Below are 26,353 nucleotides of genomic sequence, written 5' to 3'. Positions count from 1 at the left end.
GGGTTCTGGGGCATACATTTTTTGGGGGCAATGATTTACGGCGCTGCTCCTCGTTCGGCGGGGAGTTGTCCCGCGAGAAACAGAAACCGCGAGGACACAGAGACAAAGACAGGAGGAAAGGTGGCTGGAAAGTGAGGAAGAAATCAATAAATTTTAGAGAATTCGGTGCCTTGCACTTGATTATAAAGTCGGAACCACATAATGTTCAGTTGTTGTATAATTTGTGGAGATTGCTGCCCTCCCGCCCGATCTGTTGTTTATTCGACGATTCAATGATTCGAATGACGACTTCCTGTTGACCTTGTAGAGAGTAGAGAGAGAGAGAGGGATCTACCTCTCCAATAAAAATTAGATTACCATTCCATTGAGGGATTCAAAGAGAGAGATCTGACAGTGCTTTCCAATGGAAAATGCCGTGTATATATACGATGCTGTTCCAGAGAGAGAGAGAGAGAGAGATCTAGCTGGAAGATTCCACATATATTAATGCCATTCCCATTGTTTCATTTCCATTGCAGATACCGCGAGGATGCCTTATGCTGGGGCGACAGGTGAGTCCGGAGCCGAGACATTTATCGGCTAATTTAATTTATTTGGAAAATGCCAACTTTTTCCGCCGTAACAGCTTCACGCTAATCGAATTCAACAGCCGCAGGCTTAAATGTGATTCATTTTTTCCCTCTTTTCCTCTTTTCTTCTCTTCTCTCTTTCTTTTCTCTCGTTCTTTCCATTCTGTATATTTCGCAGAAAGTCCATGGAGGAGATCGGCGCGGCCCAGTCCTCGGTGAATGCGCGGTAAGTGTTAATGTTACCGTAAATGATTCTGCCTCTGTCTCTGCATCTGCCTCTGCCTCTACCTCTGCCCCTGCCCCTGCCCCATCCCGTGTCACTCTTTCAGCGCCACTTGACGGCGGCGGCGACTCTGCGCATCGCATTTGTTAGCATAAAATTATTGAATGCCAGAGAAGTCGTCGTCTACGTCGTCGTTTCTGTCGCTGTCGCTGTCGCTGAGCGGTCGGCGACAGACGTCAAAGGCGCTCGAGTCGCATCTATGAGATACTTTGGTATCCGCAGCAGCTTAGAAGAAAGAAGAAACCGTTGTCCTCCGAAAGGGTATCTAAATGTTGGGTGGGTATCTCTGCTTCTGCATTGGATTTGACCTCGGAGCAAGGGACATCTGTGGGGAAACTCATTCTGTGGCCCGATACTAGTCCAACAATCTCGGAAGTTTTTAGACATGGATTCCCATCGATTCCATCTGTGAGCTCCTCCTAGGGTACAGCCACTTCGCCTTGGCTCTGGGGCCCCTCTTTGGGGCCGGCACTTGATGTGAGCTGTCTGCCGTTTGTTGACTTGTTGTCTTGTTCTCGTTTTGTTATGACATTTTACATTTTTAATGGGAATTCTCACATAAAAAGTACAAATATCAGACTAATTGGATTTATCTCGAGGCTGTCGCGCGTTGTCACACTCTTTTTGCCGTCGCTGCAGGCCTGAGAGAAGCTCCCGGGCCTGCCGGAAGATCAAGCGAGTACCAGAAAGGAGGGGGAGGGGGAAAGAATGAATCCATAGACAAGTTTTCTAGTTCTCAGAGTCCGAGAGATCTTGTAGCAATTAGCCGTAACCCAGCAGTCAGTCGATCAGTCGATGGGTTGAAGGCCCATCCCCGAGTCCCAATTCCTTCCCGAATCTCCGTTTCCAATGAATCGATCAACTGGAAAGACCAACTGGAACAGCAGCAGCAGCAGTAGCATGCAACAAAAGCAACAATGCCGCAATGAGGCAAAGAGTGGCATTGCTTAAATTGATTTCTGCAATTAATTGAACAACGCAAATGACAAACTGACAAAAACAGAGAAACGCGAGAGACAACAGACACAGAAACAGAAACTAAAAGTATAAACAAAAGGAAAAAAACACAGATAACCTGGAGCAAATTCCTCATGTTTCTTGTGCCTCCTGCCTCCTGCCACATGCCGCATGCCCCACATCCCTTCGGACAGCAGCAACAACTTTAACCAACCTCAAGCCATTCGAGGAATGCACTTTGGCTCCTGGAACACGCTTCCAGCTCGCGAGCAGCGCGACAGCAAAAGGGAGCCTCAGCCTCCCTTCAAGAGAGAGGGTATGGGACGGGGTATATTCGGCAGATTGAATAGAGCAATATTTACGAATGGGTGGGTATGTCTCGGGTATTTTAAGGTAAACACTCACACTGTAAAATGCATATTCCCACTGTAATAACTCATTGAAGGGCTAAAAGTATTATAATTGAACTCCATTTTATACGTATATTCTCGCTCTTAGCAGCTACCCATGTTTTCTTGATCTTCGGCAGTGTAAGCTCCCACGCTCTTTACTCGCAAACAGGAAGTAATCAGATAAATGAACTTGTCACTCACTTGTTCTCTTAAACGCCTACTATTTGATTATTGCATCATGTGGATCTCTTAATCTCTTCTTCTTAACAGTGCCGCTCTCCAAGCTGTTAAGTGACGAGTGGCTGCGGGAAAGCAAAAACCACAAGTGCTCCATTTCCTTGATATTTTGAATGTTTTTCATGAATTTCCATTACTTTGTCACTTCACTAACACTAAATTAATGTTTTTGAATAATTTAAAGCAATTTCCACGTAGACTTAGTAGTTTTTATGCAAATTAGTTGATCTCCGCGTCAGCTCTCACTGCATACTGTTAACATTTCCGCTCTTTACGCTGTTAGCTGCTACTCTCTTCGCAGAAGGGCGCCCTTTACATTAGTTTTAGTGGAATGAGAAAAGAGAAAGAAGTTCACTGTAACAGGTGCGCTTTTGGGAGTGTGTGGCGGTGGCTCTCCTGCTAAACACTGCTGCTCTTCTGTTAACACTAATGTTGAGGGTGTCTTGAGACTAAATGTAAATGTACATATGTACATGTGATAGTAGTTGGTCCGCACTCTCTCTGAGATTCTCTATGCCTTGTATGTATGGATCTTAATATCGAGACAGAGTTTTAGCAGAGTTGCGCGGGAGTAAGAGCCTTCTGCGGTTGACAGCTAGGGCGCCTCTCTTCTTTCCATTTCTTACAGAAGCTCTTGTGGTCGATCACATGATTTCTGTTTACTTTTTTTGCTACTCCTTGTACTACTGCATCTGCCTCGCCGCACTGCACCTACTCCTCGTGGGCCACTCTGCCGTCTTCTCATTCGTTTTTTCTCCTGTGTCACGGTCATGGCTGCGGACCTGCCTGCCATATTGGACATGGACGTGGACGTGGACATGGACCTGGGGACTGTCCTCGTTCGCGGTCGCGGTCGCGGTCGGTCCCCTACTCATCCATCGCTCATCGTACTCCCATCGATTGTGCACTAGTTTATGGCCTGATTCCCGACACAGTTTCGGAAGGTGCAAGAATATTAATTAATAATTCCGATCACAACTGAACACTTTCGTGTTTGCCGCTGACTTACGAGTAAATGCGATCTTCGTTCGACGGGGTCTGCGGTACGGTTTGGCATGCGAATTATTTAGCTAAATACCAGAAAAGTGAGCGAACAGCAGCAAAGGCAGCAACGAGCAAGGATAGAGAGAGGCGACCGCGTGATACCCTCAAAGCAGGAGGATACCATGACTTACAGACGACGTTTGCAGCGCAGCGAAGAGTCTCCCACAGAAGCTCCCCCTAGAGTATCTAACGCCGGGGTACTCCGAGCGACTCTCTTGAATTTTCTGCTCTTTCCACCACTTTTGTCGTTTATTTATTGCCTCTAGAAGCAAATGTCAACGATCGCTTTCGAACGGATCAATCAGTGGAAAAGTTGTGAAAACTTAGTACAAATAAATTATAGCAACGTCAGAATGCCACTTTCCCAATCCTTTTTCCCATTAAAAATAGTGAGAAAGAAAGTTATTCTTAAGGCAGTTCATCATTTTGTTAAGAAAAAGTTATTACCCTTCTGGAAAGTGGAAAGAGTGGGGCTGAGAGCAGAGTATACTTCATCAGAAGCACGCACAATTACGATAAGGATCACGCTCCCGAACTGCACTTCTCCGATTTCATTTCATTTGGTCTTTTTCCTCTGATTCTGATTCTGATTCCGATTCTGCGTCTGCTTCTGCCTCTCTCTACCTTTGTCACTCCTCCTCACTCTGCCACTCTCTTACTTGTATTTTATTGCTTAATTGTTGGCCCTCTCTTTGTGGTTTTTGAATTATGAACTGTTTCAGGCTGTTGTTTGTGGTTCGTTTTGTTTCTTGTTTTTGTTTTTCTGTGTGTTTTTGTGTGTGTTTGCTGTGTGGTGTAACACAATCGAGAAACAGTTAGCCAGCGGCCATAAAAACCCAAGCAGAAAGAGAGTGAGAGAGATCTTACAAGCTGATAAACGGTTATGTGAATGCATTTCTTGTGCTACTCTTTTCGGTACCCCGTAGTCGGACAGTGAGGTGGAGCATATTGTTGCTGCTGCAGTGCTTGTTCTACAAGTGAAAAGCGATTTCCAATCTTACCCTAGCATTAACCTACCCTCCAATATTTCACTATAAAACTAGTCTTTCGTACTGAATTTTAGTTGGATTTCCTTGCCTCCCAATAGGTACAACTCAATTGGTGGGTATCCAGTAGTCGACCTCTGGTGCTTCGTAGAGGGAGAGAGAGAATGGTAAGGGATTTACAGTGGAATCATTGTGTTCTGCTATTTTATCACCTCGCGTCAGTTTTATGGAGGCTGCGCCTCGCCTCCGAAGAGAAATGCTGCAGGAGGAGGAGCAGGAGAGAGATTGTGACAGTTTTTTGATCGCAGTTAGTTTATTGCTTCCTCTCTCCTGGCTCTTGGCTGCCTCCTCGGTGGATCCTTTCTGGTTTTACCTATCTTATCGCTGGATCGCTTGTTTATCGATCATTTTCCAGGCGCCTTCAAAACGTTTCCCTTGTTTGCTTTGTTTTTGCATTGGTTCTTTATATTTTGTGGCTATCACGTTCCTTCAGAGCTGCTTGGCATGGACGCCTCGTGTGTCCGAGTAAACGTGATGGCTGGAAATGAACCTGCTAAAACTTTGCTCTCTCCCGCTCCCACTCTTCCACTTGCTCTTGAGCTCTTCGGTCTCCGCTCTCTGGCCCGGCTCGGCCTGCCCTGCCTCTCTCTCGTCTTCATTGTTGCGGTTCTTTCGATTTTGATGTATTGCACATGGCAATATGTACGTGCACGTGATATGCGAAAGAGAGGCGGTGCCGAAGAGAGCGCCAGACGTGCGTCAGACACTTGAAGCTTAGAAGCGTGCTTCCTCTACCACCAGCTAGCCCACTCTGAAGCCCACTGTGAACCCCTCTCCTTTTCATTCATAAAAGTCTGCTCCTGACTGGAATACCATTTTCTGTGGCGATATTTTCGAAAAAGGCAAAAACAAAACGCAACTGAAAATGAAACCAAATCCAAAACCGAAAACCGACATGAACATTCATGTCCCGCAGCACGCACTCGCAACGGCACGCACCTTTCGGACGAGCACCAGCACCAGCACCAGCACCACCCACCCCCTTCCCCTCGGACGAAATCAGCCCACACGCATCGCTGCACGTCCATGTCCATGTCCATGTCCACATCCCATTGTCCTCAGGGCACAGAGTCCACAAAATCAGAGTCCACATGGAGTCCACACACGCATTACCAATTTCCGACCTACAACAGGAGTCCCGTCCCCACCCGAACGACGATGATGTCCAATGACGACGATGATGATGGTCATGTCTGCTCGATGTCTGGACGCGGACGTGGACACAGCTCTCGGGGCTGCTGCTGCTACTGTCTCTGGAACCGGAAGCGCGAACGAACGCATCCCACGTCCCTTGCCCCACGTTCGATTTTTATGGCGCGGGGCATGAATTTCAGTTCCTCATTCATTGTCCACCTTCCACCCGGCTTCAGCTCCTCTTCTTCTTCCTCCTCTGGGCAGAATCCCCCTCCCTGCGGCCCCTGCAGGGGTCTGGTCGGTGGCACTTGGCACGTTTCCTTTTTAAAATTCACAATTGCCGCCGCCGTAATTGTGGGAGAATTCGCTACACCAACTTGTCTCACTCTCTCTCTCTCTCTCTCTCTCTGTCTCTCTTTTGGCTCTTTTGTCCCTCTCCCACTCAGGCTCAAGAAATCGATCACGTTTCGGTTTCTACACATGTTCCAGTTACGTTACGTTTACGTAATGGATTGAGGGGGGCTGGCTGGATTGCAAGTCGTTTTGGCCAAGAAATACACTTTGCTTTGCTCTAGTTTAACCCAAAAAGGAAATGGGATTTTGGATTTTGGATTTGGGAAAACATGAATGAATGAAAGCAGCGATATCGATTGTAAGTTAAGGATAATGGATTGACATGTCGATGATACACACAGGTGGATACAATACAATCTAAAAGAGGCTATCTTTTAGATAGTCTCCCTCTGTTCCTTTATGAGGCAACTATCAATTCGAACTCCAATTAATCCTATAGATACCCTGCCTATCGTTCCAAGACAGAAATCTCTCTGATCCTCAAGGCGTGATATATGGATACTTTTCACTATTGGGCTTTTACTTTTTCAGTCCTTCAGTCCGCTTTAGAGAACTTTCCTTGTGGTGTTCGTATATCAATCATTGTCTGTTCGAGAACCCCTCCTCCAAGGAAGCACTTTTCATGTTTTCCAGCCAATCTTTTGATTGTGGCAAGCGCCATGGCTGCAAATTAAAAGGGTGTTGACTCTCCTTCTCCCATTTGCTTCATTTGTGTGGTCCTCCTTTATTCCTGCGGTGGGGTGCTGTGGAGGTGCTGCTATACCAACAGCCACATAAAAGAGACAGCTTCAGTCTGTGCGAGATTGGAATAACAAAACGCCCCCATCCTGCACATCCTGCTCCTCCTCCTCCAAGGAAATCCTAGAAGACAGAGCTTCTACCTGTCCAGGAGGTCCAGGGGCCTGCCTGCTTACAGGATGCCAGGGGAGCGGAGAGCGGAGAGAGTGGGGCCAGCTATAGGCTGTTTTGTCGCGTTGTCATTGGCATTTCGGTCACATACACAAACACACATAAAAACCAGAAGAAGCATGCATGAGAAGGAGAAGGAGAGGGAGAGAGCGAGGCAAACGGCAACACCCACGCACCAGAAGAGCGCCGAGCCAGCGCGAGAGCGAGAGAGCGATAGAGAGGCAGCCAAAGAAATTCCCAAATGTGTAAAGAAGTAAACTAATTGCTGCGCGTGACGCCAGCCCCAAAACAAAAGCTCCACCACTCCGCCACTACCCCCCGTCGTCCACCGCTATGCTTAGCCCCCCCGCCACCACATCTCACATAAGTATATAAACGCAAGCGAGACGCAATGATGGGCCTGCCTTCGCCCACCCTATGCCAGAGCGAGACGCTGCCAACCAGTTTACAATGCGGCGTCTGCAGCATGTACGTGCCAGCCAGCTATCTCGCTCTGTCACGCACACCCATGCAGCGTGGATGTGGACAGAGGCAGTGGGATGCTCTGTCTCGCTTCGGCGGCCTCATTTCGTATGCGCGCAATGTCGATTCCGATTCGACGGCACGTCACGTCCCGCCCATTTGCACGCACACACACACACACATACACACACACACACAGTCATGGTTTATGCTGTGCCTGTGCGACAGAGTTCGAGTGCGAATGCGAGAGAGAGAGAGCGAGAGAGCGATCTGGAGCGTGAGGCTGCTTAAAATGCTACTGGTGCCGCCGCGCACTGTACATGACCGAACGCTGTGTCAGGTGCTCACCCACACACACACACACACAGAACACACGAATGTTCGGCTGGGCTCTTCGTGTCCCAGGGCCTCGGCTTCGTGTCGAGTCAAAGATGTCACCCCCAAAATATTGTAAGCGCTCTTTCTCTGTCACTCTGCTGGTGAATGGTGGGGCCTGGGCTTCGTGGGCAGCGACGCTGACGGCTGCTGCTGGGATGTACTGTTGTTTTTTTCCCTCTTCGGATGAGAAACGTGACTCTGGATTATTCTTCGCTCCGCCAGCAACAGCAACGGACGTAGACGTGTCCGTGCCGCATCGTAACTGTAACCGTAGCCGTAATTTTTTTCCGTGCCTCGTCATTCAAGTGCAGTTTCACGTACGCCACCGCCACGGCCCCCACGCCCTCTCTCTCTCTCTCTCTCTCTGTCTCTCTCTCCGTTTCGGTGCGTGTCCAAGTTCTGGGTTGCGCCTCATTCCGTTGCCAATATTCCACATCGGACGGAGACGGACCAGCGACGTGCCAAGTGCCGATTCCGGGCGATAAATTAGCCGGACGCGTCGATTGCCGCGCTCCTCATTTGAATTCCAATCGAAGAGTCGACTCCTCCGTGTCTCGTGCGTGAGTCCCTGTCCCGGTCCCCGGCCCCGGCCCCCACGGTTATCTCAAAGGATAATTGAAGACACGTACGCGCGTGTGTAGGACAACAAAAGGATGCGGCACACGTCGATGACAAGGCACCACCGCTGTTGACCTTCAAAAGTACCCACAAAATCCCCCACTCAACCCAAGCCTCAACCAAGTGCAATATATAGTGAAAAATGTGTTAAACCCAGTGCCAGATCATCCATCGATATACTCTGTCTCTAAGAAGAAGAACTACCTCTACAGATCCTAAGCACCCATAAGATCGTTATGTTGCCATATCAGGCAGCCGTGGCCATGGACTATGCCGGCTATCAGCGGCAGCCGACGCCCGGTCATCCCGGCTCCCACATGGCCGCCACCATGGGGTCCTTGGGGATGCCCACGGTGCCGTTCACCCACAGTTGGATGGTGCCCGCTCAGGACCTCTGCGGCATGGCCCCATACAACAAAATGCCCAATCAGCATCAGCCGGGGGGACCCGGAATGCATGCCCAACAGCAGCCCATCGAACCGGGGTTAGTACGAATCCAGAGAAGGAACCTTAGAGGAAATTGGTAGCCATTCGAATGGGGAAAACTCTTTGATTGATGGGAAACCTTTTGCGGATCTATTTTCTATTTCCTTATAAATAGTGTATTAGCCTATTATTATTTCAATTAGCAAAAGCTTTAATCTAAAATCATTGGGAAACATAGAAAGTCTTACTTAATTCTTCCAATTTCTATTTAAGTACAATCTGGAGAGGATTATTCCTTTAGTTTCATAGATTTATTATCATGAGATGAAGAAATGTCAAAAATCATTAAGGATAACATAAGGTCAATTTTATTATAGAAATTCAGTTGAAACTAAATAGACACGATTTTCGTGAATAAAACTGATACCAAATTATAGAAACTCTATCATAGTTCTCGAAACTACTATTGAGGTGACACTCTTCATATGATTGTTAGCCTATATATTTAAGATATTTCATAAAATTTCGATTTGATATGAAAACCCGTCAACGACGGGAATATTTTCAGTCAGTTCTGCAAAGGAAATTTTATAGAAATCATCAGGAAACGTCTTGTCCATCATCTACTTCCAATTGGAGGCGATTGTCAATACGATTCCTGTTGTAATTTCCACGAATTTCGATAGCAAAAGGACATTTCTACCGTCCCGCTGAGTTTTAACAGTATCTCAAACACAAAAACAAAGTAGAACTGATAAAGCGGTAACGGTACTCTCTGCTCCTTCAGGCCATAAACCTTGACAAAGGACCTCACCCTCTCATATTCCTTTATGTGTCGCCTGTGTTTCTGCTGTGTGAACCGAAGGATAAACAAAGAGAGAGACGAAGGACTTGGGTGACTTTCTTTCTCCCTTCTGTGACCGCAGTAAGCCGCTTAGGCTACCTTAATTCCCGGCTTAAGCCGCTAATCGAATCGAATCTGAGTCTCTATAAAAATATTTGCTCACCTAAAGCAATCAAGTGGAAAAGAATTACATTACTACCCAAAAAGGGACCCTTCGAAGATGCACAGATATTCTGTGCGAAACTTTCACACAGATAGGGGACACACCACGCACACATTCCCCTGAAGAGAGGAAATTTCTTTGGAAGCAATAGAGAGCTTTCAAAGCTCACCAATACTGAGGCAATAATGCCGATCAGCTGTTCGATTTTCAGGCAATTAAGGCTAATGACAGGCAATTTGTACGCAACGTTAGAGAGTGGCGAATTCTGTGCGAAATTAAAACGGGGCCGTGGCATCATTTGTCAAGGGAATGCAACCACCTCCCTTCTTGCAACATCTTTGTGCCTCATTTGAATGGCATTTCGATATTGATGATGTGAAGATTAATGTTTTTCCTTTTAATTTGCGAAAAGAGGGATACAATCCCACTGCTTCACAGCGAGGTTTTTGAACCATATCGTTTTTATTTGGAAATCGTTTACGGCATGTACCTCTCAGGTACGAGAGTACTGTGTGGCATCTCTTTTAGTGTAATTTCCACACAACTAATTAAAATTGTTGCTCTTTAAACAAAAAGCAAGTGGCAGCAGGCAAAGGGAAAACTGGCTTGGCCCGTGGCAAAAAACCCCGCACAGACGACGGCGTTTCTTTTTAATTATCAAAAATATTTTTATGGCCCCACAACGACGGAGACGACGACGGGCCGCAGTGGAGATACAAATCTCAGACAAGACGGAGACGTAGACGGAGACCGAGACCGAGACTCTCGGCCAAAGTTGAAGCCCCAAATCCGAAGATGAAGTTTCAGAGCCAGAAGCCGACGCGGCTCAAATAAAGCCACACAAAACGAAGCTTCAAGCCCGGTGATGAGCGCATTAAAATAAATTTAAAAGACCACAAAATGTACAAAAATGAAGACAGCTGTCGTTTAGTTGTGGGCCCACACCGACTTCAGGAATGCCCTACCCAAGGGTCGGTGTTGAAATGGAAGTAAAAATCGAACGACGAAAGAAAGGAAGTTTCAGGGGTAGGCAATTGATAGGAAAGATTCAAGAAATGGATTTCTTAGGGATGAATGCAAAGAAATAAGAAGGACGTGGGGAAAATGATATGAATTATGAGAAGAGAAATGGATGTCCTGGGGTTTGATATGAGATTTATTGCAGGGTATTTTTGCGGTATTTATACTTAACTTATGGGTATATTTCTGGTTCATATCGAACAATCGTACTTCAATTCAAGCAGTAAATGTCTTGTAATGCTGTTGTGTAGTCTCAAAAGGAAAAATATGAGCTTTGAGGCATTCTTAAGAATGCCAAGAGAACTCCTCCTGAAATCAAGAGATGTTCATTAAGATTTCGACAAATTCTGGGTCCAAAAGTGGAATCTTTCATTAAGCCTTCTAGCGTTCCATACTCACAATTGGCTCCTCAACTGTACCTCAACGTCAAACCGTAATACCCTGGACTTTTGTCTATAGCGCAGCAGAGATTTCACTGCAACGCAACAGTCAAAACAGCAACAATACGAGCCAACATACAACAAAGAAGTTGTCAACAAACGTAAATTATGAAGGCTTGAAGCCTGAAAGTCTCAAGTTTTCTGACGAAGATGCCTCTCTGAGAGATGGCCGCTCTCAGATAGCGAAAGCCGCCAGAAGGTTGCAGAGATCCATATCCATAACCATATCCCAGAGATCCATAACCCAAGCAGAAGCGGCTCAGCACTTTGTAGCACATTCAGAGAAGAGGAGGAGGAGGAGGAGGTGGAGGCCGACTGTAGGACTGTTTGCAAGTTTAGTGAATGAAAAGTTTCCATGTATGCATTTAAGGAAAGAGATGGGACAGAGACAAAGATGCGGATCAGGGCGGTAGATTTCAGAGAGTTTCCAGCAGACCATAATGAAAATATCAGTTGGAAAAACTCTCACATGAAGCGAAGGGAAATCTCTTGGATAAATGGGATGCAATTTGTATAGCAGAGACAAACTGTCTGTGGAGAACAATTGCAGTCCTAAGACCTAGGAGAACCCCACACCACACCACACTATACCATACCATACCATATCTTCTCCTCTCTCCCTGAATGAGCGCTGAAAGACTGACAAATGCGTGGCAATTAGTCAAGAGCTCTCTGACACCATTCGATCACAAAGGCGTGGGTTGGCCAAACAAATGGCCGAAACCTCTGCGCTGACAGGTGTCCAAAGAGCTCTTCGTCGATCGTCGATCGTCGGATCTTCGAGCCTATCCTCAGCTCTAGCATTTAGCCATCTCAGTGTCAGTGCCATTCGTCAGTGTCTACTTATGTATCTTTCATATTCTTTTGAGTAAATATTGTATCTTGCGAGTATGCCTGACAGTTGTCTTCTCTCTCCCTTGCACAGCATCCTGGAGTTGCGCAAGGAAAAGTCGCGGGATGCGGCACGTTCGAGACGGGGCAAGGAGAACTACGAGTTCTATGAGTTGGCCAAAATGCTGCCCCTGCCGGCGGCCATCACCAGCCAACTGGACAAGGCCTCCATCATAAGACTGACCATCAGCTATCTGAAGCTAAGAGACTTCTCCGGACACGGGGATCCGCCATGGACGCGGGAGGCCTCCAGCAGCAGCAAGCTCAAAAGTAAGTACAAGATCGAAAAAGAGAGATCTTCCATTAGCCGTTAAGCATTAACCATCCACCATCAACCATTTACCATTTACCATTTACCATTTACCATTAGCCGTTAACCTTCTGTGAAAGTCAGTGAAATTTTCCGCTCTGCTCATTTGCATTTGTCGGCGACTGTACGCCGAAGGGTCGCCATATTGGCAGCCATATTGGATCGCGGCTTAGAGAGGAAATCGAGTAGAGAGGGGGGCCAAGAGGCCAACAAGAAGGGGAAAGGCGGGGGCAGAATGAGTGGCAATAAAAACCGAAAGCAGGAAACACATTTGCCTACATTTCGTGTTGCAGAAGAGGCAAGAGCGCGGTGCGGGTCTTAGCCTTAAGTGAAATCAAAATTTCAGTTTATTTTTTAATTTTTTTTTTTGTTTTCTATGACAAAAATTATGCTTGCGCACCTTAAATATTTTTGGTTTTGCAAGCAAAAAGTTTATTGTTTTTTTTTTGTATGTTTTTTTTTGGGCTTTTGCCGGAATTTGCATAAAAAATCACTATTAAGCCGCAATTTATTTTTATTTGCTGCGCATGCGCGGCCATTTTGGTCAGAAATAGTGGCTTTGGAGGGGTCTCATCGTCTCAAAGGGGTCTGGTGTAGAGGGGGGTCTTCGAGCCGTGGGCGAGTGTGTCATTGTGACAGTTTGTGGAATTTCAGAAGGCCCCATTAAAGTGATTGATTTGGCTTTAACGATTTTGCTATGGAAATGTCGATGGAATGGGGTTTACTGTTCTTGAAAAGTGTACAGGTACAAGTCCCGAGTGGACTCGGGAATTTTCTATGGAATAGTGGACTTTTTTGTACTTCTTCTGCCTGTTATCAGTTTCAAGCTTAAATAAAGTACCTCTGCTTATTTTGCTGCGTTTCCCCTGGCAATCTTTCTATATTCCAATGCCCCCTGACTCACTTATCAGTGCACAGAGCCATAGCCGTAGAGTTTGTCGACATTTCAACCTCCACTTTAAAGCCTAACATTGAAAGCAAATTCATGGCGTGAATTTCCCAACACAGCAACACGGCAGCACGGCAACACGGCAACACGGCAACAGCAACAGACTTATTGTCAACCGATTCCGATTCCGAATCCATTTTCATGCCATGCCACTCCGCACTGGGAGCGCTCCACGTCATGCTCCAACGACGACAATGCATTGTCACGTCAAAAGGCATTCCACGACGACAGCCCACGACTGTTGGATGGGTCTCTGTCTCTCCCTCTCCCTCTCTCTCTGCATCTCAGACGCCATTCAAAGGCTGCCTCAGCGCTTTAGAGAGTGGGAGCTGCTGGCAGTGGCAAAGTGGCAGAGCCAAAAACGAGACAGGGGCCATCAAAAGGCCAGAAAGGTAGTCAAGGCACTAAAAAAATAATCCAAAATCAATGGGGCGTTATGTATGGACACAAAGAGCAGAGCAGAGCAGAGCAGGGGAGGGCGGAGCAACGCCTTCTTCTTCCATTCAATTGGATTATTATGCGAAACTAAACCCAGAAAACCCAGTGTTCGAGGGGGTGAGGTGCAACAAGCTGCGGGGCAATAAAAAGCACTTCAATTTGACCCACACAATCCACAAAAAAGGCAGAGAAAATATTTGGTAGGGCCACAGACTTGAAGGTCATTAAGGCCCCCCCTCTCACCCACTAGAAAACCCAAAAGCCCCGGGAGCGCCACATATGGCCAAAGAAAAAAGGCGCAAGCGGAAGCGGAAACTGTTTGCCAACTTATCGCGTTGAGGCATTGGAAATCGCTGGGGATTTAGTCGGTATACGGCACGGGGTATGGGGTATGGGGTATGGTGGGGGGGTGGGTGTGCCACACAGACAGCTAGGGCAGGGCCACGGCCACGGCCAGGGGATGGGATGGGATGGGATGGGATCGGGATGAATGTGCTTCATACGAAGCGATTTGCACTTGTGCGAATTATTACTTGGTCAAGCCCCCTCTCGTTCCCCCTCTCGTTCCCCCTCCCGTTCCCCTTCTCCCTACTCAAGCCATAATCGTAAAATTCTATAATTGAATTAAATAAATATGCTCCGGAATTGGGCATCGCATATCGGGCATCAGCTGAGAAAATATTGAGGGACGCCGCAATCGTACGAGTACTCTTTAGGATATTTATGATGCCATCCATGGCTTGTGGTCGCTCTATGGGATATGGTCCTTGGTCGTTGGTCCTCGGTCCTTGGTCCTTGGTCCTTGGTCCAGGTTGGAAGTGGAAGTTGTTGTCTTTGTCTGTCTGTGTGTGTGTGTGTGTGTGTGTGGAATGGGAGTGGAGTGGATGGGAGTTGCTCTGAAGTGTTGTGCTATGGTGTTACAGGGGAATGCATCATTTATGAGTTGGGTCAAGCTTTCAATGGGACGAGGGTGGGGGGAGGGGGAGTCCCGGAGTCCCTCACACATGTGACCTTTGCCGAGAAGAGCGTGATATTCCACTAAAATAGTTGGACGTTCGTAGCTCCTGCTCTCCCTCTTTCACTCCTATCGAATATCCCAAGCATTTACATGTTTTTCTCTTCTATTATCTCCCTTTCGGTTTTGTTCACATATTCACGCCACTCTTCCCACTCTTCCCATTGCAGGTGCCGCCATTCGACGCAGTCCCGCTGTTGATTTGTTCGAGCAACATCAGGGCACCCACATACTGCAGGTAAGTGCGTGCGCCAGAGCGGGATGGCAGCAGTGCTGGCGGAGAGCACCTACCCGCAGCCATTTTGTGCATATCATTACGCTCACGATTCCCCTCTCCCTCTCGCACCACACAGTCCCTCGATGGCTTCGCTCTGGCCGTAGCGGCAGACGGGCGCTTCCTCTACATTTCGGAGACGGTGTCCATCTACCTGGGCCTCTCGCAGGTGGAGATGACGGGCAGCAGCATATTCGACTACATCCACCAGGCGGATCACTCGGAGATTGCCGACCAGCTGGGCCTGAGCCTCACCAGCGGTGGGGGCGGAGGCGGCGGCGGCGGCGGCGGCGGAGGAGGCAGCTCCGGCAGCGGAGGTGGCGGCAGCGGTGCCGCCGGCCTGGCCTCCCCCACATCGGGCGCCTCCGACGATGGCAGTGGCACACACGGTACGAACAATCCCGATGGTGAGTCTAGTCCGAGTCATGGATCCCATCCCTCAACAAAATGGGATGAAGGGCGGGTGCACCGATTCCTGGGGGAGAGAGAGAGATCTGCTGAAGTTTCGAGCATTCTATAATCATTCTGTTGTTTGCGATCTCCTTTCAGTGGCCGCCTCCATGACGCAGGCCTCCACGAGCGGCTACAAGGGCTACGACCGGAGCTTCTGTGTTCGGATGAAGTCCACACTGACAAAGCGCGGATGTCACTTCAAGTCCTCCGGCTACCGGGTGAGTTTCCCAATCCTTGCTCTCAATCCTAGCTCCACCTCGAGCTGAGATTTCTCTCTGTCGCTCTCTCTCTCTCCCAGTGAGCCTCTCTGGTTCTTTCTTTCAGTTTCTTCATTTACCATTATGTAGCAGTAGAGCTAACTGTACTTCTTTTCGGTTGTATTTTGTGTATTTCCTTGGGGCTAAGCGGTCTTTTATGGGCTGTTGTACGGGGAGTGTGAGCGACTGTGAAAGACTAACCCATAGAGAAAGCTGTTTTTGTTGTGTGTGTAGCATTCTTGTGCATTACCTGTTTTACGTATTACCATCCCATCCACTGCTTATCTACAGGCCAGCGATGCAACCAGCAATTGCAACAACGCTAACGCTAATAATAACGCTAACAATAACGCTAAAAACGTTAAGAATCCGGGCTCAAACTATTCGGTACGTATCAATTGAAATCAGTACAAAAACAAACAAAAAAAAAACCAAAAAAAAACAAAATTTAAATTTAAATTAAAAAACATAAATGAAATGCAAGGCAAAATCAAAACTATTTTGAGGACTGCGTTCGTTTTTAAGTTTTATTCTATTTCGGCCATATATTTTTTGTGTTTGCAAAAGAACAAACGAACCACTGACTGATTTTAGATTGATCAGTATCGAATAACTATAGTGCGGAAGCAGCATTCAACCTTCAACCATCCATCAATCAACCATCATTCAAGCAATCACACATCTATCATTGCGATCGTACTGCCACCTTCAACATTCTGCACTTCCCACTCATCATATATCTAGGATCAACGCGGTATGGGATGGCAGAGCTTCTCGAACTCTCCTCTCCCAATGTGCACCGAAATATTCCCCGAAAAAATCAAAATGAAACAAATCGGAACCAGGTCTTGCAATCCTCTGTAAAGCTTCTTCCCACTCTGGCAATCCTTCTATAGCGATAGGCCTTGCATCCGCCTCCATCATGACAGATCCCGAACTCCATTGATCTCTGAGCACCGTCCGATCCAATATCTAACCCAAGGACCGCCTCCTCTTTCGTGCCTTTACAGGTCGTCCTGCTCCTCTGCAAGCTCCGGCCCCAGTACACATTCTCGCACAGCCGCAAGTCGCAGCCTCCGCTCCTGGGCATGGTGGCCCTGGCCATTGCCCTGCCACCGCCCTCTGTGCACGAGATCCGCCTGGAGTGTGATATGTTCGTGACACGCGTGAACTTTGACCTAAAAGTAGCTCACTGCGAGCCAAGGTAAGCCTCACTTGGACGCTATGCTCTGGCAACCTCCTCTAACTGCCTCTGTTCTCTGCTTAGGGTGTCCGATCTACTGGACTATACGCCCGAGGATCTGGTGAACAAGAGCCTGTATTCCCTGTGCCATGCGGAGGACGCCAACCGACTGCGCAAGAGCCATTCGGATTGTAAGTACCAGCTTTCCTGGACTTGGAGATGGATTCCAGCACTAACCTAACCCCTTACCAATTTGTCTCCTTTTCCCCTGATCAGTGATCGAAAAGGGCCAAGTGCTGACGGGCTATTACCGACTGATGAACAAGAGTGGAGGCTACACCTGGCTCCAGACATGCGCCACCGTCGTCTGCAGCACCAAGAACGCCGATGAGCAGAACATCATTTGCGTCAACTATGTGATCAGGTAAGTGGCACATACAGGAACATACCCAAGCCTGACAGCCGACTAAGACCTGCTGTTTCTCTCTTTCTGTCATAGCAATCGGGAGAACGAGAACCTCATCCTGGACTGCTGCCAGCTGGAGCCGAGCATGGACAGCATCAAGAACGAGGAGGGACTGGGCAATGACAAGAGCAGCGGCTCCCCGGGAGGCGATGCCGCGGGCGATGGCAATGGCCATTTGAGTGCCGGGGAAATGAAGCTGACGGACTCGAAGTCCGACCCGGAGGGACACTCGCACCGCGGACGAGGACGCAGTGCCACAGCCTCGCATGGCAGCAGCATGAGCAGCCTGTCCCTGATCAAGGACAGCCCTACGCCGCTGGGAGTGGAGATTGAGGCGGGTGTGGGCGTCCTGCCAGCCACTGTGGCCACGCCAGTTCCCGCCCCAACGCCCGTTGGCAGCACGACGAGCGGTGGGACCACAACCAAGCGAAAGAGGAAGACCAAGGCGGCACAGCAGGCGGAGGAGGAGCAGGTGAATGTCGAGCAGCCGATGGCCAAGCTACCGGCCATGGAGGAGTCTCAGCCAAGGAGTCGCCTGCCCTCCATTGTGGACGAGCCTGCAGCCGATTCGGCAGTCAAGGATCTGGAGCACGCGATGTCCAAGCACCTGCCATCACCAGTGTCTGTGTCCGTGGCCGTGTCGCAGCCGAGCACCGACTTCAGTGCGGATTCTCTCATCAAGCAGCAGCACCAGGCGCACCAGCAGCAACAGCAGCAGCAGCAGCAGCAACAGCAGATCGATCCCAACGAGAAGAGCAGCACGATCCAGTGGATCGGAACGCCCTACCAACAGCCACCCGCCCCCATGCCGGCCACGGCCCTGCTCCGGCAGCTGTACGCCAATCGGGAGAGCGTGATCCGGGCGACGGCCCGACAGACGCCCACTGGAGTCGGTCCCGGGGTGTTCTACGGCGAGCAGCAGACGGGTCCGCTGCCCACGCCGCCTGGCAGCGAGTCCTCATACGAGAACCAATACCTGCAGCTCCACTCAGCCGCCTCCGCCGCCGGGGTGCATCCCCAGAAGAGCTCGTCCGATGCCTTCACCAATCTGGTGTCCACCTACGGCGGCTATCACAGCTCCATTGACTACCACAACGCCATGACGCCGCCCAGCTCTGTCTCCCCGCGAGACTCCAACAACTCCGGCAAGGTGCCGCCCTCCTCCGCCCCCATCCTGGGCAGCAACGGCGGTGGCTACGAGTACGCCGATCCCCTGCGAGGACAGTACGCGGCTCCATCCGTTGACGGCGCCCCCGCCACGCTGCCCCTGAAGCCGCAGGCATACACTGCCACGATGCACCCGCATCCGCATCCGCACGGTCATGCCACCAGCACGAGCACCACAACCACCGAGGGTGGCGTCACCTACAGCAACCTGGAGCAGGCGCAGTACTTTGCCCCGCACTCCAGCTTCCATCTGTACCACAAGGGCAGCCCGGCCACCGGCTGGTACTCCACGCCCTCCTAGGTAATGGACGACGGCTTGGGCCAGTGCCAGATGCAGATGCAGCAGCACCAGCACCAGCACCAGTCCCAGTCCCAGCACTCTGCCTACCAGGAGCAGCATCATCCTCATCATCATCATCCTGCCGCTGTGGGTGGCGCTGGCAGTGGCGATCGCTGGGACTTTGTGGGGGCGTTGGGCAAGGTGGCGCGCATGTTCTTCAGCGCTCGCAAAGGGAATCCGGGATAGAAGAGTCCATAGAAGACAGCTCCAGCTGGACAAGGTATTGGTGCCTCTGTCCAGAGCAGGCAGATGGATCCTTCCTCTGGCACTCCTTAGAACACGTCTAATTAGGAACTTAGGAACACTAGCAGTCCCCTGAGGACTAAGAGTTAGTCTAGAATCTAGAGCCTACACAAAAACATTCAATGTTGTTATATAGTTCTTAAGAATTGTAAATTACGAAAAACACACTCCTCTCTCTTCAGAGACAGACAGACAGACACTGAGACCCAATGAAATTAGCTGCAAAACGAAAATACTCGGCAAGAATGCAATCGATTAAAGAACCTAAACTTAACGAATCGAATACTTAGGATATGCACGAATGTAATACTAATACTAATACTAATATTAGCTAAAAACTAAGCTACATATACGACTATGTAGAGTGCCAGATTAATGGAAATCGAAAAACAGATCCCCCTATACCCCGTACCCTATACGCCGTACTGGTAAATCTAAAGTAATTGAAAAGCGACTCAAAAAATTGCTTGCAAACACTCCACACTGCACTCCATATTGTTATTAATTATTTAAATCAATTTTTTTTTTAATATACAAATAATATATTTTTTTTTATATATAAAACCTTTTTTTTTTAATATATACAATTTTTTTTAATATATAATAAACAAATAGATGATAAAATGCATGATATATTAATATACTTATATATACATATATATATATAGTATATATATTTAAACATTTTTACAACATATCAAATGCTTCCTCCTTTAGAATTACGATCTACCATATAGTACCCCAGACTCGCTTTAGGATTCCATCTTTCGATTCAATGAAATACCTCTAAGAGTTCTGCTAATGTTCCACTCCTGTTTCTCCTCCTCCTACTCCTCTATTGTATATTTAACGAAAACAACCATCTATCCGGAAAAAAAAAACAATGCAAAAACAATAAAAGTGTAATTAAATTTTTGTATAAAACACAAAGAAAGTTTCTCCCCATTAAAGGCTTAAAAAATATTGAATATGAATATAAATGGTGGTTTAAATGTGTGATGCTGCGCTTTCGGGTTTATCGTATCTTCAAGATTGTGGATGGCACAGTTTTTCGTCCTTTGTGGGGTCGAAGGGAGTTATAATGGACGCAAGAAAAAGACAATTTTCTTTACCATCGGTAACCTTTACGCTGACCGAAAAAGTCAAGAATAACCGAAATTCAGTGGAGCAACTGAGAGCCAAGCTGGCGGAAGACAGGTCAAAGGAGAAGGAGACCAAGGACAAGGCCAAGAAAGAAGCCAACATAGTCCAGGGCAAGGAAAAGGCAAAAAAAACCAGAGCCCGACGCAAAACAAGTGAGTATAAAAAATCAATGGTTCAAAATCGTATCTATTCAAATACTTGCCCTCAATCCAAAAACGGTTGCTATTCAGATTGCAGAGCCGGAGAAAACGGAAATGGCACAAGATTTTTCGGCCGGATCAAAAACCAAGCCAGAGACCAAACAAGAGAACAAACCCAAGACCAAACCCAATACCAAGCCAGAGACCAAACCAGAGACTAAGCCGGAGACCAAGCAAGAGACCAAACCAAAGACAAAACCAGAGAACAAACCCCAGACCAAACCCAAGACCAAGCCAGAGACCAAGCCAAAGAGCACCCTCGAGCGCAAGGAAAGGCCGGTTTAAATTTTCAATTTACTTTTTTTGTTTGTTTTATAAATTATACTAAATGTTTGATTAAATTACATTATTCCTCCAACGAAGCCCAAGATAACCTAAGATAAGTATGGAAGTTAACCTCCGGTCACGAAAGCTTGCATACCCTTGCAGGTGGACGACCCATAAATCTATTTTCACACATGACAACTATATGATACATATATAGATGTGTTTATGAACAAGTGGTGTCATTTCGAACAATCGTTCATATGCCTGCTATAGTATGTGCCCGCCTTGAAACTGAATTCATTGCTTTTCAAAATGTTTTCCACTTCTCCACGATCCAATCTACAAAAACTTTTTCTTCTCCTCTGAAAGGAGTGTTAAGGGTGCTCAAAATTCAAATAAATTCCACAAGAAAAATTCCGCTTGACGGCCTGACTCTCCATGCAATGGTCACTCTAATTCCCAAAGATGCTTCTATCTATATCTACATATATGAAGATATTGCAATGGCCAATTCCGCACAGTACCCATTTTTACCGTTTATCCCGTCTGTGGTGTCCATGGTGCATCATCACCAACCGTTGAACTAGGTCGATCGAAGCATGCCCTTTTCCAACCAACCCAATGATACATTTTTCGACTTCTTCTTGGGCCCAGCCATAGAGTTGATGTTCCACTGCCAGGTGGTCCATGACCAAAGAATTTGTGAAACGTATCGATGTTGTTTCCAGATTTTTTGTCCGGTCTGTTTTGTGACGGCGGATTGATTCATGTATCGCCGTCGCCGTCGTCCAAGGACAATGATTACTCTATTTTCGGTGAAAAAATAAAGTTGCATAAATTTCCCATTTGTCGCATTTGTTGCGCTCAACCCAAAGGCCTGTTCTTTTTTATTGGTCATTTGGGGGGTAGATGTCACATTTCGGTGATGGCTTTTTAAGCAGATCCCACCCCCATATACCACGTCCCACATCCCATATCCCATATGCCTGACCCTCAACCCACAGACTGGCCAACGATTAATCATCATTGCACTGCAGTGAAAGTAGAGTTTATCTCAATTTATTGCTGGCGAACCAAAAACGAATCATTTGCTGTCCTTTTTGGCGGACATTTGTGGGGGCTTCTTCTTTACACAAAAGATCCTGCTCGTTCAGATCCTTGGCCTCCTTCTTGGGCTTCTTCTTCTTGCCACCCTCGCCATTGGACATTGTAAGCAGAATATCGTTAGACTTTCAATATATTTTGTTGTATTTTCGTCAAGTACTTCAATCGCACTGATCTGAAGGATAAGCAAAGGATTGCTCATTTGTTTTCTTTGTTTACAGTTCACATTGCCCAGAACTTCCCAATTAACCACCTTTATATACAGTATATACAATAACAGATCCTTAACGATACATCTATATCCCACACAGGGTGGATATGTACACATCTATCTATCTTCGAAGCATTCCGAAGCCAAAGAGAGACCTCCCCGCCAAAGGGTACGATACTAGGAAACTCCGTTCTTTGGAGAGGAGAGGCATCTCTGATTCATTCTTAGCCATAACTAACATTGGTATAATTTGGTATAAAATTGTTGTATAAGCTACACGGCACTTTGTGTGATATACAGATGGGGGATAAGGAAGATTATGAGGATTGTAGGACATCTACCAAAGGACCAACCGCCTGCGTTTTGGCGACATTTGTACTGGAATGAGCTAGCAGCAGACTGGTCTCCACCTTGATTTGTGATGGCGTTGAGACCGTCCCTGGAACTGGAACTGCCTCGGGAGCAGCCACAGCAAGAGCAACTGCCTCAGGTGGTGCCACATGTAGGGAGACAGGAAATACCCCTGTAGGCGGCTGTTGGTTGGGCGATGATGATGCCTCGTGCTTGGCCTGATGAACCTGCAGCAGGCCCTGATTGATGCTGGAGAAGCTGCACAGATCGCACTTGTAAATAATGGACGAGAGCTCCTGCTCAGGATGGCGCTTCTGCAGGTGTATCTATCGGGGGAAATAAATCAATTATATGTGAAACAAAATAAGGATCCGATAACCAACCCGAAAGGCAGTGCTCTGTATCGCCCGAAAGTCGCAATGAGGACACGCATATCGCTTGCGGTCCCGATGCGTAGCCAGATGGCGTCGAAAGGCGTTGTGGTCACTCGCCTCGTACTCGCAGGTGTCGCACTGGAAGCGCTTGTTCGCCTGGTGGCTGCGCAGGTGTAGCTTGAGGCTGCTCTTGGAGCTGAAGACCCGCTGGCAGAGGGAACACTGCGGCTGTTCGTTCCGCTCCTTGCAGAGGTGTTCGCGCAGGGTCTTACGCTGCTTGAAAGCCGCCCCACAGTCACCGCAGCGATGCAGGATGGCAGTAGGAGGAGGAGGAGCATCGGCATCGGCTGTCGCCTGATCTTGATGCGAAACTTTACCCATTCCAAGTCCCTGGGTACGGTGCAGCCGTCTGTGGTTCTTCAGCTGCTTGGTGTTCTTGAATCCCTTGCCGCACTGCTCGCACTTGTAGTTGCGCTCCTCGGAGTGGATCTTGGCGTGGGTGTTGACCAGACGCGAGTAGATGGGCGTCTTGAAGCTGCACAGCTGGCAGCAGTAGAGCTCCATGTCAATCTGGTGTGTGCGCCACAGGTGCGTGTGCAGGCAGTTCCAGTTGCTGAACTCCGACGAACGGCACTCCGGACAGACCATCGGTTGGGATGATCCCAGTACGTCGTTGTGGCAGCGTCCGTGATACTCCAGCGTCGCCGGCGACTTGAAGCGAAACATGCAGCCTTCTACCTGGCACTTGCCTCCCTCGGACACCTGGCTGATACCCGGCGCTGCTTTTCGTTTTCCTCCGCCGCTTCCTGCAGCCAGCTTGGTTCCATAGGGACGCCCACGCACAGAAGTGCCACCCGGCAGCGGATCCACGGCGGCGGGCAGCAGATTGTTGGCCACATAGATGCGTCCCGGCTTCTCGCCCGCCTCCGCCGCCAGAGGAACCAGGGGAGGAAGGGGCAGACTGCTCGGGCCGGAGCCTGCGGCAGCGCCTGCAGTGCCATCTGAGGCGCTGACGGGCACCAGGGGAGGCACTGCTTCTCCTCCGCTCTGTACTGCTTCTGGCGGTGAGGGATACAACTGGGGGAAATCGTCCGAGGACTGGGGAAGGGCCTCCACTTGTGTTTCGGCTGCAGCGGCAGTCTCATTTGGATCAGCCAGGGGTATGACCTCTTGAACTGCCTCCTCGATCCAGGGCCAGCACTCCAGATCCCCGGCCAGGTCGTAGCTGTCCTCGCTCGGCCAGCTGCCGCTCAGAGGAGCCTGGAACTCGCTAAGCGTCTGAGAGTTCTGCGACTCCAGCTGCAGAGGGTCCAGCGGCTGCGGCTGCGACTGCGGCTGCGTGTGCTGCTGCTGCTGGTCCATTAGGGGCTCCATTTTTGGCATGGGTTCCAGGTTGGGTACTATCAGGCGCTCCACCTCATTGCGGGTCATAAAATTGAGCTCGTCGACGGTGCGCAGGTGGAGGGTTCCCCGCTGGGGAGCCTTCAGGATGTCCACGTTCTTAATGAAAATCTTCTGCTTCGTGGTGCTCGGAGCCGGCGGCAGGTAGTGCTGCAGTTCAACGGGCTGCTCCAGTTCCGAAAGTCCGGACTGCACTGGCGGCGGCGGCGGTGGCGGAGGGGTGGCCTCTGTGAGCAGTGGCGCTATGCCATGGTCAAAATCTACGCCAAAGTCCAAGTCCAAGGCACTGAAGCGCGTGTTTTCCAGAGCGGAGGCGCCACCACCTCCGCTCACACTCAGCACGGAATCAAAGGGGAATGGTTCGGAGCACATGTTGGCCAGTGGCGCCAGGCTGGGCTCGAATCCTGGCAGCGGACCCGTTGGCGTGAGTAACGTATCCGCCTGGAAGACATCGCTGGCAGCTCCTCCTGCTCCACCATTATTCTGCATCGCTAGTGTTGTGGCCACGCCTCCATTGAAGCCCATGGCGGGCAGGGAGGAGGGCAGCAACATCGGCTCCTTGAGGATGTCCACGTTTCTGATATAGATCTTGGGCTGACGCGGCTTCTCCGGTTCCACCTCGCCCCCCACCACTGGCACACTCACGAGATTGCTGTCCGCCAGCAGAGGCATCTCCTGGCCGCCATTGGGCAGCTGAAAATCAAAGGTCAGCAGTGCAGGCTCCCTCAATACGTCCACGCTCTTAATGGATATCTTCTGGCTGGGCTTCTGGCAGGGCGGCGCCACTTGTTCAGTGCTGGACGCCAGTTCCGGTGTCTCTCCCACTTCATCGAGTAGATCGAGAATGTTGCCAGTGACTGGAGTATCGGTATTCTGCTGCAGAAGGGGCAGGAAATCCTGGAGGGGCTCCCTCAGGCAGTCCACGCTCTTGATGAAGATTCGGCTCTTGGGCAGAGGCTGCTTATTGCCGGTTACTTCAGGGGGTGTGCCTGTGCCACCTAGCAGGGTCACAATCTCATCGTCATCCATTTGGTGGTCCAGGCTGAGATGCACATTGAGGGCATCGCTGCTATAGAAGATGTTCGGGCATCCTGAAAACCGATTGGATTAGGCATGAGCCTGGATTCCATTATTTTATTAAATCCTCACCTGGACACTGTCTCTGCTGCTCGGCGCTGGTTCCAAAACAATTGTTCACGTGCTGGCTGGACTTCACCTGGCAGAGGCTGAGAAACGGGCAGTTGGGACACCTGAAGAGAATCGGCGCCTCCTGGACCATGGCCTTTCCCTCGACACTGGCGCAGCTGGAGTTGCGTGTGGGTGGCGTGGGCGTGGCATTCAGGCGCTCCTTGGCCGCGGCCTCGGCCAGCTCGGATTTGATCAACTCCTCGGACTTGATCTCCGCCGTCCTGCGGCGAAAGGCATTGCGATAGCTCTTCTCCGGCTGCGCCTGCTGCTGCAGGTCCGTGGTGTGGATCTGGACAAAGGGAACCTCTGCGGCTGCCTTGTTCGCTCCATTGATGCCTCCATTGGGAACATTGCCGTTACCCAGCTGTATGGGCAGCCAGATAGCGGAAGAGGATGTGGAGCCGCAGGTCACGATGTCATCGTCAAAGAAGCTGGTGAAGTTGGTGTCCGGCTCCAGGGCGTGCACGGGCGTAGACAGGGACAGCTCCTGGTGCTGGTGCTGACTCTGTTGCTGCTGCTGCTGCTGATGGAGGGGCGGGTGCAGCTGGAAAACACACGGCATCGTTTTCTGGCGAGATGTACTCTCTCTGCCTGCGCATGGGGCTCACCTGGTTGCCAATGCCGCTGTAGAAGCCCGAGAAAGCCGCATCGTTCATATTGCTCGCATGGGGGCCTGGTCTAGAGGAGCATTCTGCAATTCCGCATTACAATTTACATTACGCAGACAAAAACTTTGTGGCAATAAAAAAAACTGATATCAATGAACAGCTGATCGCCCTTAACACCAGTTGGCAGCCCAGCCCGCGGAAAAACCACTAAAAAATACTACATATTTTCCATCTTTAAGTAGCC

General features: G+C 49.1%; 4 protein-coding genes across 7 annotated transcripts in view; 2 read left to right on the top strand and 2 right to left on the bottom strand.

The window, feature by feature from the left end:
• The window catches only part of LOC113566746, a 61,128-nt gene extending 57,870 nt beyond the window's left edge, over positions 1–3,258 (bottom strand). The window contains exons 1-2 of the mRNA XM_026993726.1: positions 3,154–3,258; positions 2,403–2,418 (exon numbers count right to left, since the gene is read on the bottom strand). Coding sequence (XP_026849527.1) covers positions 2,403–2,418; positions 3,154–3,258 — 121 coding nt within the window. The remainder of the gene's footprint in view (positions 1–2,402; positions 2,419–3,153) is intronic.
• Positions 3,259–8,048: 4,790 nt separating this feature from the next.
• LOC6599575 (protein trachealess) lies at positions 8,049–19,754 on the top strand. Of its 3 annotated transcripts, XM_026993779.1 has the most exons (10): positions 8,049–8,867; positions 12,202–12,437; positions 15,050–15,117; positions 15,233–15,542; positions 15,703–15,824; positions 16,155–16,250; positions 16,874–17,067; positions 17,131–17,237; positions 17,323–17,470; positions 17,546–19,754. In XM_026993779.1, exons 1-10 carry the CDS (start codon positions 8,620–8,622, stop codon positions 18,978–18,980), a joined length of 2,964 nt encoding a protein of 987 aa, XP_026849580.1. In that variant the 5' UTR covers positions 8,049–8,619; the 3' UTR covers positions 18,981–19,754. The 3 variants fall into 3 exon arrangements, with proteins under 3 accessions (XP_026849580.1, XP_026849579.1, XP_026849578.1); XM_026993778.1 differs by lacking the exon at positions 16,155–16,250; XM_026993777.1 differs by lacking the exon at positions 16,155–16,250 and having other exon boundaries at positions 15,233–15,560.
• Positions 19,755–20,343: 589 nt separating this feature from the next.
• On the top strand, positions 20,344–20,890 carry LOC6599576 (repellent protein 1). The gene is made up of 2 exons (XM_002024646.2): positions 20,344–20,577; positions 20,636–20,890. Exons 1-2 carry the CDS (start codon positions 20,344–20,346, stop codon positions 20,888–20,890), a joined length of 489 nt encoding a protein of 162 aa, XP_002024682.2.
• A 1,530-nt stretch (positions 20,891–22,420) lies between these two features.
• On the bottom strand, positions 22,421–26,220 carry LOC6599577. Of its 2 annotated transcripts, none has more exons than XM_026993775.1 (4): positions 26,084–26,220; positions 25,463–26,004; positions 22,922–25,404; positions 22,421–22,864 (listed from the first exon to the last, which is right to left on the bottom strand). In XM_026993775.1, the coding sequence occupies exons 1-4, from the start codon at positions 26,155–26,157 to the stop codon at positions 22,505–22,507; spliced, it is 3,459 nt and encodes a 1,152-aa protein (XP_026849576.1). In that variant the 5' UTR covers positions 26,158–26,220; the 3' UTR covers positions 22,421–22,504. The 2 variants fall into 2 exon arrangements, with proteins under 2 accessions (XP_026849576.1, XP_026849575.1); XM_026993774.1 differs by having other exon boundaries at positions 25,463–26,045; positions 26,110–26,220.
• Positions 26,221–26,353: the final 133 nt, after the last annotated feature.

This window comes from Drosophila persimilis, unplaced genomic scaffold (assembly GCF_003286085.1).
Source record: "Drosophila persimilis strain 14011-0111.01,24,50 unplaced genomic scaffold, DperRS2 tig00000885-arrow-arrow-pilon, whole genome shotgun sequence".
Classification (NCBI taxonomy): Eukaryota; Metazoa; Arthropoda; class Insecta; order Diptera; family Drosophilidae; genus Drosophila; species Drosophila persimilis.
Note: the sequence above shows the minus strand (reverse complement) of the source record. Positions and strands in the feature narration are given on the sequence as shown.

What these genes read in the sequence shown, in the direction of transcription:
- LOC6599575 (XM_026993779.1), top strand. Translation starts at nt 8,620, where the DNA reads ATGTTGCCATATCAGGCAGCCGTGGCCATGGACTATGCCGGCTATCAG. An exon ending in CGATGGCAGTGGCACACACG is followed by an intron (nt 15,543 to 15,702) that starts GTACGAACAATC and finishes ATCTCCTTTCAG; the next exon opens with TGGCCGCCTCCATGACGCAG. An exon ending in TCAAGTCCTCCGGCTACCGG is followed by an intron (nt 15,825 to 16,154) that starts GTGAGTTTCCCA and finishes GCTTATCTACAG; the next exon opens with GCCAGCGATGCAACCAGCAA.
- LOC6599576 (XM_002024646.2), top strand. Translation starts at nt 20,344, where the DNA reads ATGGACGCAAGAAAAAGACAATTTTCTTTACCATCGGTAACCTTTACG. An exon ending in GTGAGTATAAAAAATCAATG is followed by an intron (nt 20,578 to 20,635) that starts GTTCAAAATCGT and finishes GTTGCTATTCAG; the next exon opens with ATTGCAGAGCCGGAGAAAAC.
- LOC6599577 (XM_026993774.1), bottom strand. Translation starts at nt 26,157, where the DNA reads ATGAACGATGCGGCTTTCTCGGGCTTCTACAGCGGCATTGGCAACCAG. An exon ending in ACAGCGGCATTGGCAACCAG is followed by an intron (nt 26,046 to 26,109) that starts GTGAGCCCCATG and finishes TGTGTTTTCCAG; the next exon opens with CTGCACCCGCCCCTCCATCA. An exon ending in GCAGCAGAGACAGTGTCCAG is followed by an intron (nt 25,405 to 25,462) that starts GTGAGGATTTAA and finishes ATCGGTTTTCAG; the next exon opens with GATGCCCGAACATCTTCTAT.